Source organism: Coregonus clupeaformis, chromosome 4 (assembly GCF_020615455.1).
Source record: "Coregonus clupeaformis isolate EN_2021a chromosome 4, ASM2061545v1, whole genome shotgun sequence".
NCBI classification, from domain to species: domain Eukaryota; kingdom Metazoa; phylum Chordata; class Actinopteri; order Salmoniformes; family Salmonidae; genus Coregonus; species Coregonus clupeaformis.
The window spans coordinates 7,735,491-7,758,824 of NC_059195.1; the positions used below are offsets into that span (position 1 = coordinate 7,735,491).

The 23,334-nt window shown below is 46.1% G+C and overlaps 1 protein-coding gene across 3 annotated transcripts in view; it reads right to left on the reverse strand.

The window, feature by feature from the left end:
• Positions 1-23,334, reverse strand: part of adarb1b (adenosine deaminase RNA specific B1b) — a 175,323-nt gene that overhangs the window by 40,228 nt on the left and 111,761 nt on the right. For 2 of the 3 annotated variants that reach the window (XM_045209926.1, XM_041862668.2), the window contains exon 1: positions 503-939. In XM_045209926.1, the coding sequence (XP_045065861.1) occupies positions 503-602 (100 nt within the window). In that variant the 5' untranslated portion in view covers positions 603-939. Of the gene's footprint in view, positions 1-502; positions 940-2,441; positions 2,504-23,334 lie in introns of those variants that run through there. The other variant, XM_045209930.1, reaches the window with a different exon arrangement.

Sequence of the window (23,334 nt, forward strand, 5' to 3'; positions counted from 1 at the left end):
TTTGTAACGCGTTATCCCCAACACTGCTAATCGATAAGTCCCTCTCACTCCAAATTCACAGAGAAGTCAGTCTCACTCATAGAGATGTCTGAGAACCAGTTATCACACACTTAACAGCAACAAGCACTGTAAACAATGAAGCCTAAACCTTAAATATCTCTTTCACACAGTCACACTCACAGATAAGCAAACCACACACACTGCCAAAAGAAAAAGAAAAGCAATACTCCGTCCTACACTGACTTGGGTTCAATTTCTACATCTCGAGCTCAATATTTACAGCATACTCCCTCAGACAGACACTTGTCATTGTTTAATGAACAGGTTGCGTATTTCAACTGCATTACTTCCCTATATTAAATCATTGTAGTGTAACCACTGCTAGACCAAGAGAAACTACTACAGAATCGTTCAAAGTAATTTAAAAGGTAATCGTGCAATACACACTGACAAACGTACACACACGCGCGCATCACACAAACTACAAATAGAAGGTGGATACCTTGGCGCTCGCTGCGTTTCTTGCGCCTCCTCTTGAACCTCCTGCGGATGAGGCAGTAGTAGGAGCCCAGGCTCTGGGGCCCAGTGCTGAACAGGGCCATACTGTCCTGTCCTCCACTGGCTAACACACTCCTCTCCTGTACCGTTCTGTCCTCCACTGGCTACCACACTGCTCTCCTGTCCTGTCCTGGAAACACTCACTACTGGCCCTCAAGATTCTAGCCATGTGGTGGAACACTGACTACCCTCACCCTCCCTCTCTCGGTCTCTCTTTTTTTCTTTCTTGGTTTCTGTCTCCCTCCACCTAGTTGGAGGGGAGCAGATAGCAAGCGTGTGGAGGGAAGTGGATATTCTCAAAGGAGAGGACTGGTGCTGTTTCTCAGAGAGTTGTAGAATATCTCATTGAGTTGGTCCTATATTTCTCTCTCTTTCTTTTCCACTCTCTCTCTCCAGGCAGAAGAGGCAGCTTGCCCCCGCCAGCTCAGTGCTTCTATAGCGTCTCACTGACACGTCACACTGTCCCTCAACCTATCACAGGCTGCCTCTGGCTCATCGCCTGGCCTCTACCTGTTCACACACACACACACTCATACATCAGCCAAAACACATGCGCACTAACACACATACTGTATGTGCATAGACACACACACACACACACACACACACACTAACTAACACACCATATACTAAGCCGAATAGACTTGCATGCACACCAGCATGCACACACATGGACAACATGCATGCTAATAATGTAGGCTACACACACAGTCACACACTCAAATAAACACAGTCACACTACTGTAAACACACTCATAAACTACTGTAACTACAAGTGCTCACATTTCTCAAAACACACACTCATGCAGTAAAACAGCTGAGCCCAAGGTACTTGTTCTGCAATAATAACACACCTTTGAGGTGAAATATCTCATACGTCACGAGATGTGTGTATAATATCTTAATAGGCTCAGGCATAACTAAATAAGACAAGGAACAAAAAAGCTGAAGTATTCAGTGTGAAGTCACAATACTGCAGCACAGTACTCTACCTCCCTCTAGTGGGCATATACCATCACTACTCTGTTATTACTTCACTAAATGCAATCACAACTTTGCTAAATATTAGCAGTGTATAACAGTCGCACAAACAGCACATTTAGACATAGAATACAGGAGGCCTTACTATAATGACCATGTATGACACTGTCCTTGAATATGGTTGTACATGAATAATATTTTACCCTTCTATCTAAAGCCTTACTTTTACCCTTCTGTCTAAGCCAGGGGTGTCAAACTCATTCCATGGAGGGCCTAGAGTCTGCTGGACCTAGACCACCAGTTGAGGGGAGTTCCTTACTAATCAGTGACCTTAATTCATCAATGAAGTACAAGGGAGGAGCAAAAACCCGCAGATACTCGGCCCTCCGTGGAATGAGTTTGACACAAGTGGCCTAAACCATACTAACCAGAATCCACAAAGAAAACCACAAGATGACATGTGCCTTTATCTTGGTGCACACTGTCCCTCAGTGGAAGACATTGGTATTGCAGGTTCACCCTCACAGTGTAGCATGGGACACCAGAGGCTTTATGGTGCAATATAAAGAATATGAGAAAACCCCAGGCAAATAACCAGAGCATCTGCAGGAGAAATGGAAGGGGAGCGAAAGCCAGTTTTCAACAAACTTGCACTCATCTATTTACTGATTTTCCATCAGTAGTCATGAGTAGGGCTCAGATCAATGACCATGTGACCTGACTAATAAAAACTGTTGGCCCTAGATATGACAGAAACACAGCCAGTGAGGGAGGCTGACAGAGTGGAACAGTGGTTATATGGGTGAGAGAGAGAGTGAGAGAGGGGGGGAGAGAGAGGGGGCGAGAGAGAGGGGGAAGAGATAGAAAGAGAGAGGGGGGGGGGGAGATAATTAGTTACACACCTGTTTTCCCTTTGTTGTCCGTTGTGTAGTGCTTGCGCTCTCTGTGGGTCTTCTCCAGTGGCCTGGGAGAGAAAGGAGAGCACAGGTCAGCTTACAGCTACAGTAGCATACACTGGTACCTGCTGACAGGCACAACACACATAGGAAAAAAAGGAGGGAAGCACTACTAGGATACAATGGTAGAACTTTGTAAAATGAAGGTGCTCTTTGGTAAAGGGGTTATTGGTCAGTCTTTGTATACATCTTTCATTACATGAAGAGTGCCTTGGTCTTTCGTTTCTTTTTGACAACACACATCCTGTAGGCTCACACACAGGCTCACAGGCTCACACACACACACACACACATACAGGTATTTGAGGACGTCTCACAAAACAGATAAATTCATTCCAGGCCCCAGAGCCCATACGTTTCCGTCCCAGTCATCCATCACATATCATCACTTCTTCCACCCATCTTTCCTTCCTTCCTTCCTCCCTCCCCTCGCTCGGTCCCTCCCTCCCCTCGCTCGGTCCCTTCCTCCCTCCCTCCCTCCCTCCCTCCCTCCTGCTCCAGAAGCTATAGGCCAGACAGTAGTTGACAGCCGGCAGGTTGAGGAAGACACACACAACACACCTCGTCACGTAGAGCTTACAGGTTTAGAGAAGCGGGGGAGACAGTAGCATGTGAGAAATCACTTTACCCCAAAGGAAAAGCGGGCAGAAAATAACAACAGTTAAAATCTGTAGTGAAAGTCCACTAGAGTGTATAAAATACGTAAAAATTCTGTGCAGAAAAACAGCTTGGACCAGCCAAAGCCATAAAGCTTTAAACTCTCTGATTACGAGAGTGGGGAAAAGAGAGAGAGTATCAGAGGGAGGAGAGGAAGAGAGGAAAGAGAGTAGGGGGGAGGAGAGAGGGAGATCGAGATAGAGGAGAGAAAAAGAGAGATTGATAGAGAAATGAGCAGTGAGTAGGGATGAGGAGGTCCATATCTTTGACCAGAGGGGTCCTTTGAGGACACCACAGCCGTCTCCATCACTGCCCGCTTCAAATTCCCATTGCTGTGGTGGTACTGTGGCTCAGACCAACAGACGTGTTTAGACAGCTCTTCTATAAGACAAGCATGTGCCAGTCGGAGAGAGAGAGAGAGAGAGAGAGAGAGAGAGAGAGAGAGAGAGAGAGAGAGAGACAGACAGAGAGAGAGAGACAGAGAGAGAGAGAGAGAGAGACAGAGACAGAGACAGAGACAGAGACAGAGAGACTAGCCGACAGCATTTCCGTCACACTACTGACAGTATATAGGTCAAGTACAACCACAGCTGGCCAAGTCTAACCGCGAACGGTCTTGAGAGCCAAGAGGAGAAGGAAGTGGTCTTGGTTGAGAAACAGTAAGGCATCTCAGACTGAATAAAGCATGAACTTCAGATGGCTCTCCCTGTGGTTGCATAATAATTATACAAAAATACAGCTTCTTTTTACAGGCTAACACTAGTCAAAGGCCAAACAACTGTCGTCACAATTTATATTTCCTAAACTCGTACAGTATATCTGTTTACATACAGTTAACTGAAAAAACATGATTTAAATAAAAATGGCCATTGTGGTAGTGGAACCAATTCCTAAAGTCAGAGTAATTTCCCCAAAACCTTTGAACATGTGTTTGGACAAAATTAAAGGCCACAAATAGGATACAAACAAGACTGCAGTCTAAGTGTGAGTTCCCGGAAATTATAGTACAAACTTTGTGTATGTAGTCGCATGGCCCTGTTTACAAGTGTCAATGTTAGGAGGGCAAAACTCATCTGGAACTTTTAGAGCTTTTAGCCATGCTATGGGGCACTTTTCCCAGTTGGACCAATTGCGTCAGGTCCAGCCAAAGGGAGCGATATTGAGTTGGCCTTCAACGTAATTTGTTCCAAATGATGCATGAACTGAAATCTGACCAAGTGGAAGAATAGCTTCATCTTCAATATATGGGCTATGGAAAGGATGGGCAATATCAAGGAACTCACAGTAAGAATCAGAATAATAAATCAATGAACCCATAGCCTAATACACCAGTAGGGCGTAGCAATGGTCTTCATTACCCAAAACTAAGGTTACGTTTAATTAATCATGAGTGATGGATATTTCACTGTACTGTAAATACAGTATTTATTCCCCCTTTATGGTTAAACCTTAGATCTAAACTTGTGTGAATAAAAAAATGTCAGTTTCCAGTTTCATCTGAATAGAGTGTGGGATGAAAATGACGGCCAGTCAGATAGATAGTCTAGGAAGACTATGTCATGCTCCAAATGAGTAGCCTAGCCTACTTAGTGACCAGTCATCCAGCCATACAGCTTCCAGCAGGGTCAGTGTGGTCAGAGAGAGAAAGAGAGAGAGGGAGGGGGAGGGAGAGAGATACTTTACAGAGAGAGAGCATCTGTACAGAGAGAGAGTGCTACAGAGAGAGGTAGAAGGAGAGTGAGAGAGAGAGGTGTGTGAGTCTGGGTCAGGATCATTAGCATCATCATTTAGGACAGGCCACTGAGGCCAGGGAATGGGGCGGCACCACCTCCGTGCCACAGGGCTCATGTCAGGGCACTCACCCACTGAGGGGGCAGGGGAATAAGAGACGTGGTGGTGGCGGGTACATTATAATTGGGCAAGACCCAAATAAGCCATGCAAAAAGATACTACCAACCCCACACAGAACGAGTGACAGGGAGAGGGGGATAGATGAGAGGGGGAGGCTAGAGACCAAACTTTGAGAATGCTATTGTTTTAGAGTTAGTACATGCAAATGTGTGTTTGAGAAAGAGACAGAGAGACAGAGAGAGACAGAGAGAGACAGACAGACAGACAGACAGAGAGACAGAGAGACAGAGAGACAGAGAGACAGAGAGACAGAGAGACAGAGAGACAGAGAGACAGAGAGACAGAGAGAGAGAAAGAGACTGCGTGACTGTGTAAGCAGTAGAGTTTAATCTCCAAGCCCAGTCAGTCCTCACTCAGCAGACAATTAGGCCACAGGCGCCACATCAGAGCAGACATGCATGAGGAGGGTCCTGACAAGGTGGCTGGGCTTTTGCCGGTTCGAAAAAGGTCCAGGAGAACTTGGCCAAGCACTTTACAATAACTATTTTAATACTTTTTTATATTCCTCTGTTTGTTCTCGCCTGTCATCCCTCGCTCACATATAGGTGATAAAGAGCTTTTATCAGTCTGTCTGAGGTGGTTCTCCCTCCTTCCTAACATAGTGCTGAAAAATAGTTAATTTGAAACATTTAATATCCTCGGAGAGGATGAAGAAAATGTGATTGACTGTGTGTGTGTGTGTGTGTGTGTGTGTGTGGTTTGGTTTGGTTTTACTATCCTTGTGGGAACAAGAAGACTTGACAAGGATAGTAAAACTAGGAACATTTCGCTGATCCCCACAAGGAAAAAGCCTTTTTTAGGCTTAGGGGTTAGGTTTAGGGTCACAATTAGGGTTAGGGTTAGGTTTAGGAATTAGGATTAGGTTTAGGGTTTTGGGGTTAAAGGTTTAGGGAAAATAGGATTTTGAATGGATAGTAAAATAAACATGTGTGTGTCTGTAAGTAACCCATCTTCTGTGGATTTATCTCCTATTCTGATGTGTAAATGTATACCTGTCCAGAAGGGGGCAGCATTGCCCTTATATTAAGCACACTGGCCTGGAGTCCATGTACCTCTGTAAAGCATATAACTGTGTGTGTGTGCGTGCGTGTGGGTGCCATAATATGCGCGTGAGTGCCTGTGTACTTCCTGCATATTTTTCCATCTTGTCCCTAAACCACTGAAATCCAGTTAAAGTAGACTCACACAGAACCATGGACGCAGAATTGCTCTCTCACTACATCTCCAGCAGCACCGGAACATCGGATATTAAAAGTTATCTGGAGGCTCTTGTCAAATTTCTTCCGTAGCGTTAGCTCCCTGTACCCGCGGGCCATGGGCTAGTGCTCGACGTTAGTGCTGCCCAATGCAGTGTGAATGCAGAGCTTTAAATATTTAACACTGCAGAGAGGTGAGGGGGAACGAGTACACAGTGTCGTTCAGTAGCATTCAGAGAGAGGGAGAGGGAGTTCTCAGTGTAAACACACACACACACACACACGCAGGTGCCTGGCACGTGCACACCCACACAGGAGCATGCAGGCGCACACATACACACACACCTCATTTGAACTCCTTTAAAATCCTGGGCAAATTCAGCATATAGCAATATCCTCCATCAGCAACTCAGAACTAATGGCAAAGAGCAGCAGTCCTAATTACCTGTAGACTGGGGTGAGAGCGGGACAATGAATTGAATGATGTTTTATTCAAGTCTATATGGGTTATCTAAAATTGTTTATCTGCCAGGGACCATGCACAACAAATACATTGCACCAGATGTAGCTACAAATTTACATCTGCAGTCCCCATCTGTCATTGGCTAGGAAAACAGTGCTATGCTACTATTGTATACAAACGACTGGGTGCGGACTGCAGAGTGATGCCAATGATGTACTGTATATACACTGAATTGAATATTCAAGGTTATGAATGTACATTAATATGTATGTCTATGAATGACGGTAGCACGTTGTCCTGTGGTCAGCGCTTACTCCTGTTAATTAGGGATGGGCAAGGTTTTTCGAATATTCAATTATCTGAACGAATGTTAGTATTTGATTACTTGGGAGTGTTCCTTTTTTAGGAGAAAAAAATAGGCCTATTATTTTTTAAGGCTTTGTCTAAAATTAAATACAATTATCTATGTGACATTTCTACATAGCCTACAAGGTTAGACCAGTGCACCCCATAAAAAAGACACACGTTTCACAAATGTAGCTTGTTGTTATTGTCGGTCTTTCAAAGCGGTGCAACAGTCAGAGGCTCCATGTGTAGCAAGTGAGGTCGGAGTTTCGTAATCAATGCAAAATGTAATTAAGTTGGCTAAATGAGAAGGAGTAGGCTGTTGTTTCATATGAATGGAGTTGTTGTAGACATTGGACAGGGAGTGCAGCAAAATAGCCTCAATTAGCCTTGCTACTTTAGTTAGCTAGCTATCTTGATGCAGTGAAGACAGGTAACTTGAACAATTACTGAATGCCTATGGCAGCAACAAGTTTGTCTAACTAGCGCGAGTCAGTTTGGCTACTTCCTCTCTCTCCCTCTGTGCCACACACATACTTTCAGAGCAGAGCAGAGCGCAGCGCAGCGCAGCGCACCGGCACTCTCTCTCGCGCGAGGAAGTCTCCCCAAAGAAATACATAAATAAAATACATTTAAAACATGTATTTAGACTATACGGATATCTGAAAAAATATGATATTATTTGAATACTAAGAAAGACGACAAGTAGGTGGCCAAATTTGAATACTGTAATAATTTCAAATGCCAATCCCTACTGTTGATAAGGCTCATCCTATATAACTACTGCTGTACAAACCTTTTCTATTCATAGACTGTCCATACTGTCTATACAGACCATTATACACTCACTCGCCAGTTTATTAGGTACACCCATCTAGTACTGGGTCGGACCCCCCTTTACCTCCAGAACAGCCTGAATTCTTTGGGGCGTGGATTCTACAAGTCGTAAACGTTCCACAGGACTGCCGCCGACTGGATGTTTTTTGTTTGTCGCACCATTTTTTGGGAAACCCTAGACACTGTCGTGCCGACGATCATACCACACTCAAAATCACATTTTGCCAAATTCTAACGTTCACTTGAACAGTTACTGAATGCCTTGATGCCTGTCTGTCTGCTTTATATAGCAAGCCACAGCCACGTCTGTAGGAGCTATCCATTTTCGTGAACGGGTTGGTGTACCTAATCAACTGGCCGGTGAGTATACCTAACATTAGGAACACCTTTCTAATATTGAGTTGCACTCTCCCATTTTGCCCTCAGAACAGCCTCAATTCATCGGGGCATGGACTCTACAAGGTGTCGAAAGCATTCCACAGAGATGTAGGCCCATGTTGACTCCAATGCTTCCCACAGATGTGTCAAGTTGGCTGGATGTCCTTTGGGTGGTGGACCATTCTTGATACACAAGGGAAACTGTTGAGTGTGAAAAACCCAGAAGCATTGCAGTTCTTGACACAAACCAGTGCGCTTGGCACCTATTACCATACCCCGTTCAAAGGCACTTCAATATTTTGTCTTGCCCATTCACCCACTGAGTGGCACACATACACAATCCATATCTCAATTGTCTCAAGGTTTATTAGGTACATCACCCCGTTCACGAAAATGTATCGCTCTTACAGACAGTGAGTCATGGAACATGACAGCGAGTTCAGTTTACTTGAGTGGCCTGCGCAGTCCCCAGACCTCAACCCAATAGAGCATCTTTGGGATGAGATGGAACGGACTATTTTCAGCATGAATGTACCGCCGTCCAATCTGCAGCAACTGCATGATAATATTTGCGTCAGCATGGGCCAACATCCCTGTGGAACATTTCCAACACCTTATAGAATGCCCCAAAGAATTCAGGCTGTTCTGGAGGCAAAGGGGGCCCGACCCGGGACTAGATGGGTGTACCTAATAAACTAGCCGGTGTATATATTTACATTATATTGCTTGTTCTGATATTTCTTCATTCCTTTCTTTTAATTTCTTTGGATTTGTGTGTATTGTTTTGTATTGTTAGGTATTACTGCACTGTTGGAGCTAGAAACATAAGCATTTTGCTGCACCTGCCATAACATCTGCAGACTTCTTGGTCTGTCCTTGCGTTCAACCCACCCTCCTAGCAGGCCCATATGGGAGCCAGCCCAGTGTTAGGTGGGGTGGCACAGGGAGGAGTCCCCGTCGTTCTGCTCTGCTGCCAGGGCCTTTGAGGCTGTGCCCGCTGCTCCAGGGCAACACAACAGAACAATAGCTGCCTCCGTCTGTCTGCCCTCTGGTGGCACACACACACACACCACAGCACACAGGGCCTGGAGGGCTCTGGCAGACACACCAATAAGGAAAGAAGGGAAGCGGCCCCAAAAACATCAGGAGACACTGGGACTGCAGCCACTGGGGAAGAGGGGTGTCAGAAGGTCGAATCTGGACTAGCAAAGTAGGGAGAGAGTAGGTTGAAGCGCCTTTTTCAATAAATCAGTGATAATAGCACTAGACCAGCTTTGATATAGTGCAGTTAGATTTAGCAAATCCTTTTCAGCACAGGGGAGCCCAGTGCAGAGTAGAAGGAAAGTAGCCCATAGTAGAACTAAGTCAGCACTTCCTCTCTTTAACAATGTTCTCACAAGCTTTGGAATATTCCCTTCCACCTGTGTCGTCATTAGGAGCTCTCCTTGTCCTGTCTTAATGAATGGGGAGCACATAAAGAGATATGATACTGGGATGAAGTGAGACACAAAGAGCAGTACATTGGCCACATTTCTATTAGCGGAGTTCTGAATATTTCACATTGCTGAACGCAGCCCAGGTTACCCAGGCTGTAACCACTTCTGGAGTGTCTAAATGAAAGTCAATGGGAGGGAAAAAACACTGGCTGAGGATTGGCGCTGTGCACCTCTGACCCGGCCTAGTATTAGCACCTGGGTTGGGGTCAATGCCATTTCAATTCAGTCGATTGGAGAAGAATTGCAATTAGAATTGGAATTGACCCCCACCAACTATGATTGCCACCCAGCTGGAAAGCTGCACAGCGGGAGACGATTTGTATTTCTCCCCAAAAATCCTCATTATTTGCTTAGGCTCACCTGCTGGGGTGGCATATGTGTCTGTGTGCGTTTTGGGTGGCGCCCCTTGTCCTCTCCCCTGGCACTGCTGGATCTATCTGGGTCAGGCATCTGGGGAGATGCCAGGGCGAGGCACTGTGGTGGGAAGTTGGGCATCACAGCTGGAGTGCCCACCCCGCCCCAACACAAATACACCCCTGGAGCCACCAGGTGCCACCACCCAGAGCGGGCACACCGGCAGTGCAACCTGTTCTGATCAGGATGGTTATGGTGATTAGGATGATGAGGGCTGTGTGTGTGTGTGTGTGTGTGTGTGTGTGTGTGTGTGTGTGTGTGTGTGTGTGTGCACATGCAGTTGTGAATTTGAAAACGTATTATACAATTTTTCCTCATATTTGTCAAAACCCCTGTCCCAAACATCAACCACTAAAAATGCATATCAAAATTACTCAGCATCAACTGTCATACAGTATGAGAGAAGAGCAATTGAACTACCACAACTAGACAGACAGTAGTGGTTACAAAATCATGCCTATTGAGCAATCTGGCCTATTCAGATGTAGGGTGAAGTTTCTCCTTGAAGCCGATCTTTGGTCAGTTGTACATTTTCCCCACTAATGGTTAAGGTTAGGATTGATCCTAGATCTGTACTTAGAGGAAACTTCACCCTGGAGCCCAGCCCCTTCAAACCTCCCATATATACCCAGGGTAACAATACAAATCCTAGATTTTTCCATGCTGGCTCTATTCAAAAGCTGGAGCTTGTGTTACATCAACTGTGTTTTGAAAGTAGGCCATCGCTGCGTGTTTGTGTCTGTGCGATTGTCAGAAAAAGAGAGTAGAAAAACTCAAATGGGGGCATAGAATTGGTTTACAGCGAGGCAGGTGAAAGTAATCTGTGACTGAAGCCTGACTCAGTCAAGCTTGACGTTTGAGGACTGTCAAATCCTTTCAAATACACATGCACAGACACACACACACACACACACACACACACACACACAGTGATGTGAGCAAGACTATTCAGCCAGCAAAAACCTACATCTCCAACAAGAGCCTTCCAGAGCAGTGATCAGAGGCTTTGAAAAGGCATTGGCCATCCAGCACCAGTGATTAAGGAAATGACAAGCTATAAGTGTCTCATTCACAGGACATATGTTACAGTTTGAACAACCTCTGAAGTACCACATCATAAATCCATAAACCGTAGCAATGCGGGTCTAGGCTTAAAGCTTTCCACTCTGCCATGTCTCTCATCTCGCTCTCATAATTTTTCTCTCTGTCCGTCTCTCTCTCTCACTCTCTCTCCACCTGCACAATGCCAACCCAAACACAGCGTTTCTGCTTGGCAGGGCAACACACAAGTCTGTGTGTGTGTGATTCTTGAGTGATGGGCGCTGGAGTAAAAATAGTCTCGCGGTGAAATGAAGGAGAGGTTGTGAATCTCAGTCTCCGTCTGTCTCTCTTCCTCTCTCCATAATTCACTTCTTAAGACAGCTCTGCTGTTCACATTCACGCACGCACACACGTGGATGCTTGGACGTTGCGTTGGGTCCATCATCTGGCTCACCTGGCCTAGGGGCTGGACTGCTATGGGCCAGTGAGCAAAGCCATCTGTCTATCTGCACGTGTCTTTGTTTGCATTGTGTTGGGTTGACCTGCCTGTACGCGTGTCTCTCTTTCTGGCTGGCTGTCTGCAGGCCTCCCCGCTTTCCTTCTGTCTCTGTGTGCATTTGTACGTCTGTATGTGTGTGTGTGTGTGTGTGTGTGTGTGTGTGTGTGTGTGTGTGTGTGTGTGTACAAACACCACCTCTCACTGTTAGCTCACACACACCCCCAGCCCTGAGTAAATACATAACTCCCTGCACTCGTCCTGTTAGTTTTCACTTTTTTAATCTCACTCTCTCTTTCTCCCTCTTTCCTTCTAAAATATTTAGAACTGTTGTGCTGCAGAGGCAAGAAAAAGGCTTTTCTTTTGTAATATTTGTTTTGTGCTAAGCCTATCAAATGGCTTGGATCTGTTCTGCGAAGCCGGGTGCTATCCTATTCTGCCATCTCACTCCTCTCCCAAAAAAAAGAAACACTTCTATAACAACAATACCAGTTAAATGTACAGTATGATTACCAATGCGCCTCTGCTGAGGAAAATAGGTTTTGCTATAGTACCGTTTTAGTGTTGGCCAGCACTAGAGGCTATAATGGTCGAAACAACGCACTGTGTTTTGATAGAGAGCCCAGACGAGAGCAGGTGCCACTAATTGGCATGGACACACTGACACTGAATGTTTTGAATGCCATTGTATCTCCACAAATGGTCGTTCAAGGTGACCAGTGGAAGACAGAGAGAGAAAGAGTGTGTGAGAGAGAGAGAAAAGAAAGGAAGAAAGGAGAAAAATGAGAGAAAAACAAATTGTAGGAACAAAATAAAATGTATTTATTTTAAGTTTATTCTTCCTTACTCAAATCACCAAGTAGGATGAGGTTACCTCTAGGGACTGCTCTAAGGTCAGTTTTACATTGTCCCCACTAATGGCTATGGTTAGGATTTGGTGAGGGTAAGCTGACACTAAATCTGTGCCTATAAGCAACCTCGACCATCGCCGTGTTTGGACATTAGTATTGTCTAAATGACAGCACCCCCCACCCTCTCTCTATATGTCATCTCAGATATAATCTTAGATTAACATGCAAGGCATTACCAATGGATTGGCAGCACGATCAATTTGAGACATTCACTATAATTTATCTTTAAACACATCATCAGTTCGCTTAAGATGGTCTAATCAATCCAAGCAAGTGTGTGGGTTGGGGGGTGGGGTAGCGTTGCAGAGCAGGAGCAGATGTGAAGAGGTAATTTGGAGCCCTTGGAGACACCCTCTGATGTGGCACAAGGCATTGTGGGTAGATTATTTGCCGCTGTCGGTCTGAGTGGCCTTCAATGGCAGCAAGTCTTGCTATCTCTCTCTCTCTCTCTCTCTCTCGCTCTCAGCCACACACACATACAAAGACGAAACCGTTTCCACTGACACTTGAGCGAACAAAGGACATCTTTCTGACGACTCGCATGAGAAAGGCCAGAAATGACACAAAGTATTGTGTTATGTTCTGGTCTTTTTTCATAACATGAAGTGCTTGTCGTTCTGCCTGAAAACACACGATGGTCACGGCGATAAAGAACCACGCATCGCCACAGCAAAGAACTGCTCAAAATCCACAGCCCTCGCTACCTCACCTTTCAGATCCTTTCATAGCAAAGCAGGATTTGCACAGTCACCCCTCAGTGGCTTTGAAGCTTACTCCCACACACACACACACACACTAATTTATACACACATATAACCCATATGGACGCACGGCGTCGGGCACACACACACACACACAACAAAAACAGCTAAACACACCCACTCACTTCCAAAACATTCACATCTGACACCGTTTGTGTGATCCCTTGGAAAACAGCAGACATACCAGGGATAAGAAACATACTGTATGCTCTACACTTAAAGCGCTAGTTTGACGCTATATCTACGTTGCTTTAACGTTTTCATGCCTTGAAATCACTAGTGCTCCTGGTAGAAGTTACCACGACAACACAGATCTGATCTAAGATCAGTGTACCATCCACCTTAAGCATTCGCTTGGAACATGCAATTCTGACCTTACTTACATCAGTGAAACATGGAAACTTCGTCCTACTCTGAAATGCTTGGATGGAAACAAAACTGCCGCTGTTGTTGTTTCAAAAACAATTGGCCCACATAAAAAGCTAATTAGAATTTAGGGAGAGGAAGGCCCAAGGCCCGCTTAGGGAAAGAGGGGAACTAGCTCACACACACACACACACACACACCCACACACACACACACACACACACACACAGAGACAGCTGACCTAAAAGGACTAAAGAGTGTGAAGCCACGTACTGGAGCTTCGCGCTGGGCTGGATTGTGAAACCCTTGGCAGGTGTCTCTCAGTCACGCGCGTGTATGTGGCAGCACAAAGATCCAAAGATCCCATCATATTATCCTTGTGGAGATCGATCCAGTCTTTCTGACTGACTAGATACATCAACATGAGTAGCCCTGACAGGTGGATTACATTATCCCTGCTCACTTCAACAAGAGCCTATATACTCCCAGTTCATTATCAATACAATCTTATACATAACCATATCGTATTGACAATAGATGGAGTGCCTTTTCCAATACAGTGCACTCCTCTCATACAAGTCAGCAGAGTCCACTGTACTACCTAGTAGTCTTGGGCAGTATACCGTGTATACCGGGGTATTTGGAAATAGCCACCGGATGTTTTTTCAATACCATCAATACCGTTGAAACAATTTTTTTTGAAGTTTTTCAATACATTTGAATATTTGCAGCGATGTTTTATGTAAATACCTGCAGTCAACTTGTGCAATACGTTAGAAGATAAAGCATATTGTGTTCTTCATTTCACCAGTCACATTATTTTACATTATGAAGCTTACCGTACTTCCCCAGAACAGTTGAGCCAATCACGTGTTTGTTTGTAAATAGCACAACAGGAGAAAGGGAGAGCAGGTGAGTCCAGCTGTGTATTGACAGGGGTCGTGTTTTATATTGAAAGTCAACAGTGTTTTTTTGCTTCAATAGAGTGATCAGGGACGTGCAACTATAGTTTTATTTAACAGAAAATACATTAGTGCAACACATTCGGCAGAAAATTGCTTCATTGTCATCAGGTGACAACAGAAGTGTAACGCTACTTGGCTGGCAGCCACACGAGTAAATGCGCGTACAATGAAAAAGCAAGGTTTTTTGTTGTGGCAAAAAACTATGCATGGCCATCATATTTCTAATGTTTATCATAAAAATAATGTAACCAGCTACATTTCCTAATGTTTTGCTTAAAGTCATCTTGCATTTTACCGAACTTCACCGAGAAAAATACCATCTTTTGTCTTTTGATAGAATGCCCATTTGTGAATTCTTATCCGAGTGTGAAACTGAAGCACAACGTTCGTTTGATGCTGAGCAGAAATTACAATAAGAAGCATTTTAGATTTGCGCTTACAAAACGCAGCAAGATACAGTATTTCTTATGCGTTTTATATTTTTTCCTGCGTGAAAAACTAAGAATTCTGCATTAGGGCGACCCCTAAGTTTAACTTGCTAGTTATCTAAGTAAGTGGCTGAATTAATAAGATCAAGGGGCATCATAATGTTTAGCTTTCAGCCGTGTTTGAGCAGTCAAAGCCCTTTGGATGAGTTATCTGTACAGCTGCCCCTGCAGCTTGATTTCCTTGCATTTTTTTCCACTCTCCGTTCTGGGCCAGTCTGCTCCTCCCCCATCTTCAAATCAAATCAAATCAAATTTGTCACATGCGCCGAATACAACAGGTGTAGACCTTACAGTGAAATGCTTACTTACAAACCCTTAACCAACAATGCAGTTTTAAGAAAGAATACAAAAAAAAAAGGTTTTTTAAAGTAACAAATAATTAAAGAGCAGGGTTTCTGGGATAATGGTGTTGATGTGAGCAATGACCAGCCTTTCAAAGCATTTCATGGCTACAGATGTGAGTGCTACGGGTCGGTAGTCATTTAAGCAGGTTACCTTAGTGTTCTTGGGCACAGGGACTATGGTGGTCTGCTTGAAACATGTTGGTATTACAGACTCAGACAGGGAGAGGTTGAAAATGTCAGTGAAGACACTTGCCAGCGCATGCTCGGAGTACACGTCCTGGTAATCCGTCTGTTGACCTGTTTAAAGGTCTTACTCACATCGGCTATGGAGAGTGTGATCACACAGTCGTCCGGAACAACTGACTCTCATTCATGTTTCAGTGTTATTTGCCTCGAAGCGAGCATAGAAGTAATTTAGCCCGTCTGGTAGGCTCGTGTCACTGGGCAGCTCGCGGCTGTGCTTCCCTTTGTAGTCTGTAAGTTTGCAAGCCCTGCCACATCCGACGAGTGTCGGAGCCGGTGTAGTACGATTCGATCTTAGTCCTGTATTGACGCTTTGCCTGTTTGATGGTTCGTCGGAGGGCATTGCAGGATTTCTTATAAGCTTCCGGGTTAGAGTCCCGCTGCTTGAAAGCGGCAGCTCTACCCTTTAGCTCAGTGTGGATGTTGCCTGTAATCCATGGCTTCTGGTTGGGGTATGTATGTACAGTCACTGTGGGGACGACGTCATCGATGCACTTATTGATGAAGCCAGTGACTGATGTGGTGTACTCCTCAATGCCATCGGAAGAATCCCAGAACATATTCTAGTCTGTGCTAGCAAAACAGTTCTGTAGCTTAGCATCTGCTTCATCTGACCACTTTTTTATTGACCGAGTCACTGGTAAGCACCTGCTTTAGTTTTTGCTTGTAAGCAGGAATCAGGAGGATATAATTATGGTCAGATTAGCCAAATGGAGGGCGAGGGAGAGATTTGTCGTCTCTGTGTGTGGAGTAAAGGTGGTCTAGAGTTGTTTTCCCTCTGGTTGCACATTTAACATGCTGGTAGAAATTAGGTAAAACAGATTTAAGTTTCCCTGCATTAAAGTCCCCGGCCACTAGGAGCACCGCCTCTGGATGAGCGTTTTCCTGTTTGCTTATGGCCGTATACAGTTCATTGAGTGTGGTCTTAGTGCCAGTATCGGTTTGTGGTGGTAAATAGACAGCTACGAAGAATATAGATGAAAACTCTCTTGGTAGATAGTGTGGTCTACAGCTTATCATGAGATACTCTACCTCAGGCGAGCAAAACCTAGAGACTTCCTTAGATATCGTGCACCAGCTGTTGTTTACAAATACACATAGACCTCCACCCCTTGTCTTACCAGAGGCTGCTGTTCTATCCTGCCGATACAGTGTATAACCCGCCAGCTGTATGTCATTCATGTCTTCATTCAGCCATGACTCGGTGAAACATAAGATGACCGTTTTTAATGTCCTGTTGGTAGGATATTCGTGCCTGTAGTTCGTCCACTTTATTATCAAGCAATTGTAAGTTTGCCAATAGTATCGATGGCAAAGGCAGATTAGCCACTCGTCGCCGGCTCCTTACCAAGCACCACGATCTCCTTCCGCGATATCTCCTTTTCTTTCTACTGCGAATGATGGGGATGAGGGCCCTGTCGGATGTCTGGAGCAAATCCCTCTCGTCCGACTAATTAAAGAAAAAATATTCGTCCAGTTCAAGGTGAGTAATCGCTGTGCTGATGTCCAGAAGCCTCTTTTTGGTCATAAGAGACGGTAGCAGCAACATTATGTACAAAATAAGTTACAAACAATGCGAAAAAACACAAAATTGCACGGTTGGTTAAGAGTCCATAAAACGGCAGCCATCCCCTCACGCGCAATCTTCTCCTAGCAAAGCAGGCAGGCCCGTTGTCCTAGCGACTCCCAGACTCCACACAGACAGTGTGTACACAGTACTGTTCTTCCTTCAGACAAGCATGCGTCAAACCTTTGTTCATTTGCACAATGTCTCTTGTTCACATTCGCTTGTAAATGTCCAAACTCAAAAATGACATTCAGTAGCTTCTACCTATATATGTATAACTTTATGAGCTGGATTTCCTGTATTTGCAATTCGTTTATTTTTAGCATATTTAGCTAGCAGCCTCCATGGAAATTTGCTATTATTTGTGCTAATTTTGTTAGCATTCTGGTAATAGACATCCAATGTGCTTTTTTTTGGCGCCCCCTTGTGTACTAAGCCGGTAATATTGTAAATGTCCGAGAGAAGGACGGTATGAGGATATGAAAATCTGGATACTGTCCAACCCTACTGCCTAGTAGAGCAGAGGCAGGCTAGCAGATGCTAAAGGGCACTATTAGCGTCTCTGAGGCTGTGTGGTGGTCATCAGTGATTCACCCACCGCTGTAAACTATTCCACAATCTTCCTCATACCGCAACAGAGCGAGGGAGGATGCGAGAGACTGCGAGAGAGAGAAGGATATAGAGAACATTTCACAAACAAACAAACAGCTGACTAAGCAGCGGCGACGGAACCAGTGGTAGCTTGTCAGCGGAGGCATTCCTTTGACGTGAACAGAGAATGAGGTCATGTTGCCAGGGCTCTTTTTTAACCTAGCGGCTACGGCCCATCCGCTGGGAACAGAGCTTGGGTTAGCGTTAGCGGCTAATGTGCTTAGCGGGAGCTCCAGGCCCTGTGGTGCCTCACCTGGCGCACGCTCTCTCGCTTTAACCTCCACTCTCTCTCTCTCCATGTATCGCCCCTTGAGACTCTACGGCAACAGTGTTGACTCGATGGAGGATGGAGGGAGTGGGGGGGAGCATACACAAATAGAGGAGAGGACTGGCACAGAGGAGAGGGAGAGTGACAGCGAGGGAGAAATTTAGAGCGGGCAAGAGAGGTAAAAAACACTAAAAGCAAGAGAGGGAGAAGGTACACGAAAGACAGGAGGATGTAGAAACAGCAACCAATAGGGAAGGTAGGGCACATGGAGAGATAGAGGGACGTTGAGCAAGAAAGGTAGATGAAAAATGGAGAGAGGAGACATGATATAGAGGGGGGAGAGAGAGACAAATAAAGAGGAGGAAGACGAGAGAGGGGAATTACTGTGACCATAAACACATGAGCGTGTTCGTCTAAGCCGAGTTTGTCTCAGCGGTGTTCCCATCCCTTTACAACATGCTACACTCAAGAAGTAACCAACTATATTCAAGCAGTAACCAATTAAATTGCTTAATTTCTCTCTAAGCCTTCTGCCCCCTCTCTCTCAAGTGGCCTCCTTCTCTTGGCTTCGCCGTCTCCCTATAGCTCTTCCATACTCTCTAGTGCTGACAACATTAATATATGTTTGACTGGGAGGGAAAAAACTCAACGTAAGTGGCAAATAACACACACATACACAGCCTGGCGTCTCTTATTAGCTCTGAGTGGGAATAAAGTGTAGGCGGCATTTTGCAACAGAGAGACTATTCTGGGATGCGTTTGAGGCCCGTAGTAAAAATGGGAATCTGCCAGTAGTGTTAATTAGGACTCACACACTCACACTCAGAAACATGCACACAAGCCCCCACTCACCCACACAAGCCCCAACCCACCCACACAAGCCCCCATCCATTCCCACGCACCCAAACCTACAAATGTGGGCCAACACTACCAGCACGCAACCGACTGTGTCCTACGGCAATAGTTTATTTAAAAATTAAATAATTCACATAAAGTTTTTGTTATTTAGATTCATATAATAATTATATATATTGTGATGTCACGAGAGGCTGTGTCCTGGAGGGACGTTACATCCCCCTGAGATGGCTGCAAACCCAGACAGCTATGGCTCCATCTGCTGGTATGGTCGGGAACTCCAACCCTCTATGGCCAATCTTCCCACGCAGCTGAAACCAATCAGGAGCTGATGAGCTGAAGGTTTGTTGAAGGGAAGAGACACGGTCTCCAAGCTGGGCTCTCTGGAGGACAAGAGTGCTGCACGTCCACTTCCATGAGGAATATAAGGATTTGGAGATACTTACCTTTGGGAAATACTCACCTTTGGATATATGCACCTGTGGAAATACGTGTGGGACATTTGGAAGGACGTTTTTGCTGGGTTGGCCACTAGCTGCAACGTGGACTACAGTAAGGCTGGGGAAAAGTTATCTGAGCGAGTGAGAATTATGATTTTGGATGTGGAAGAGACATCCCTGAACTGTTAACCCTTAAAGAGCCACAAGAGAACAGAATTTTGTTATATTTTCGTTAATTTCCCAAGACCTATAATAAAATCCTTGTTTTGTTTGAACCTTGTCTCCTTGCACTACTTGAGCAATCCCGCTGAAAGCTGTGTAGCCTCTCGTGACGTCACAGATGGTGGAGAATACGGGCAAGCTCAAGCGTTAATAGTGCATGTCAGAGGAGGATACCGAAGGTTTGATCACCCAGTTTTCCAAGTTGGCCGTAGGCTCCCCGCCGACTGAAATGGAGGACATATTGAAAGCCCTTGTTGCTGGCCAGCAAGCCCAGATGCAAGCAAACGTGGCTCTCTTGGAGGAGCAAAAGAAAGCCAACCTTCTGAAGGCAGAGGAATTGCAGTTGCAGAGACAGAGGGTGGTCCAAAATACCCGCCCAATAAAGGCAAGTGACTTTATATCTAAGATGGGAGCTACCGATGACATTGAGGCATACCTGCATGCATTTGAGGCCACGGCCACTAGGGAAGCCTGGCCCAAGCAACAGTGGGTTGGTCTGTTAGCCCCCTTTCTAACCGGGGAATCGCTGAATGCTGTCCGGGACCTGGGCCCTGACCAGGTTACTGACTATGATGCCCTGAAGTCTGAGATCCTCAGCAGATATGGACTCACAAAGTTTGGTATGGCCCAGCGCTTTCACAGCTGGACCTTCCAACCAGACCAACCTCCTCGGGCGCAGATGCATGAACTTGTCCGAATCGCAAGGAAATGGCTGGATCCGCAGAGGAATACAGCAGCGGCGGTGGTGGAGGCCGTTGTGGTGGATCGTTACCTACGCGCCCTGCCTTATGAGGCAAAACGGTTCATCAGTCAACAGGCCTTGACCACGGCTGATCTGACCGTGGAAGCTGTGGAAAAGTACCAGGCCACAGCGGAGATGCTGAATGCTTCCCGAAAAAGACCCCAGGAGTGCGGCCCCACCACAAATGGGAAGAACCCGTCCAAAGGACCCCAAGGTCTCGAACCCAGCCACGTCAGGACTTATCCCGGCCCCAGGGGGAGCCAGAAACCAGGCGGGTCCAAGAAGAGTACACCAGGAGGGGGAAACTCGACAGTGTTACCGGTGTGGGGAGATGGGACATATCTCCTGGCAGTGTGGGAAACCAGCCGATGAACCTATGCCCACTGCGGAGTCCTCCAGCTCAGCACCCACACACCGTTTTGCCTCGCTCTTGGGAGTCGTAGATGGCGGCCCAGATCGACCCCCCACCTGCCCGGTAACTGTGAATCACCATGATGTGGAGGCCTTACTGGATTCTGGTAGCCGGGCCACCCTGGTGCGTAAGGATTTGGTGGGCCCAACGTGTCTGACCCCCGGGGAAAGTCCTCCCAGTTTCCTGTGTCCATGGGGACACCAGAGAATACCCCATTACTGAACTTACAATGACCAGCACCCGGGGAACCATACACACGACGGCGGGGGTGGTTGATTCCCTCCCCGTCCCTGTCCTAATTGGACGAGACTGCCCAGCCTTTTACCCACTCTGGAGAGAGTCTCAGGAGAGGATAACCCGAGTACCTCGGAAACGGAGAGGCAAGACTCATCCTGGGAAGGCTCCGGTGCAATCCTCCGAATTACTCACTCCCGCCCGGGCTCTGATAGGGATGGCAGGTGCCCAGACCGACACAGAGACGGAGCTACAGAATCTGGACAAAGAACTGTCTGGTCTGAAGGGGACCGCTGAGAGGTATCGTTTGTTAAAGCAACAGTTAGACATGAAGACAGAAGAGTTAGATATCCTCCAGGCTAAACTCCAACAGAGCTCCTTCCCTAAGCAACAGGAGGAGCTGGAGAGGCTGCGCAGGACCATCGAGGAGTGTGAGGAGACCCTGCGCAGTAGTAAGGAGGTCCAGAAGAAGGCAGAGGAGAAGTACAAGGTGTTGGAGAACAAGATGAAGAATGCGGAGGCAGAGAGAGAGAAGGAACTGAAAGCTGCTCAACAGAAGCTAAACTCTGCTAAAACCAAGGCTGATGCGTTCAGTAAGAAACTCAAGGAGAGACAACAGGAGGCTGAGTCCCTGGTCCTAGAGTTGGAGGAGTTGAAGAGAGAGCAGTCTGGCAAGCACCACGGCAATGCGGACGCCCTCTCCCGGCGTGATGCCTTCTTCGCTGCCTTTACCCCGACGAGGGACGTCGGTCCCGAGGAGGGGGATGTGTGATGTCACGAGAGGCTGTGTCCTGGAGGGACGTTACATCCCCCTGAGATGGCTGCAAACCCAGACAGCTATGGCTCCATCTGCTGGTATGGTCGGGAACTCCAACCCTCTATGGCCAATCTTCCCACGCAGCTGAAACCAATCAGGAGCTGATGAGCTGAAGGTTTGTTGAAGGGAAGAGACACGGTCTCCAAGCTGGGCTCTCTGGAGGACAAGAGTGCTGCACGTCCACTTCCATGAGGAATATAAGGATTTGGAGATACTTACCTTTGGGAAATACTCACCTTTGGATATATGCACCTGTGGAAATACGTGTGGGACATTTGGAAGGACGTTTTTGCTGGGTTGGCCACTAGCTGCAACGTGGACTACAGTAAGGCTGGGGAAAAGTTATCTGAGCGAGTGAGAATTATGATTTTGGATGTGGAAGAGACATCCCTGAACTGTTAACCCTTAAAGAGCCACAAGAGAACAGAATTTTGTTATATTTTCGTTAATTTCCCAAGACCTATAATAAAATCCTTGTTTTGTTTGAACCTTGTCTCCTTGCACTACTTGAGCAATCCCGCTGAAAGCTGTGTAGCCTCTCGTGACGTCACAATATATATATATATATATAATAATTATATATATATATATATATATACACACACTGCTCAAAAAAATAAAGGGAACACTTAAACAACACAATGTAACTCCAAGTCAATCACACTTCTGTGAAATCAAACTGTCCACTTAGGAAGCAACACTGATTGACAATAAATTTCACATGCTGTTGTGCAAATGGAATAGACAACAGGTGGAAATTATAGGCAATTAGCAAGACACCTCCAATAAAGGACTGGTTTTGCAGGTGGTGACCACAGACCACTTCTCAGTTCCTATGCTTCCTGGCTGATGTTTTGGTCACTTTTGAATGTTGGCGGTGCTTTCACTCTAGTGGTAGCATGAGACGGAGTCTACAACCCACACAAGTGGCTCAGGTAGTGCAGCTCATCCAGGATGGCACATCAATGCGAGCTGTGGCAAGAAGGTTTGCTGTGTCTGTCAGCGTAGTGTCCAGAGCATGGAGGCGCTACCAGGAGACAGGCCAGTACATCAGGAGACGTGGAGGAGGCCGTAGGAGGGCAACAACCCAGCAGCAGGACTGCTACCTCGCCATTGTGCAAGGAGGAGCAGGAGGAGCACTGCCAGAGCCCTGCAAAATGACCTCCAGCAGGCCACAAATGTGCATGTGTCTGCTCAAACGGTCAGAAACAGACTCCATGAGGGTGGTATGAGGGCCCGACGTCCACAGGTGGGGGTTGTGCTTACAGCCCAACACCGTGCAGGACGTTTGGCATTTGCCAGAGAACACCAAGATTGGC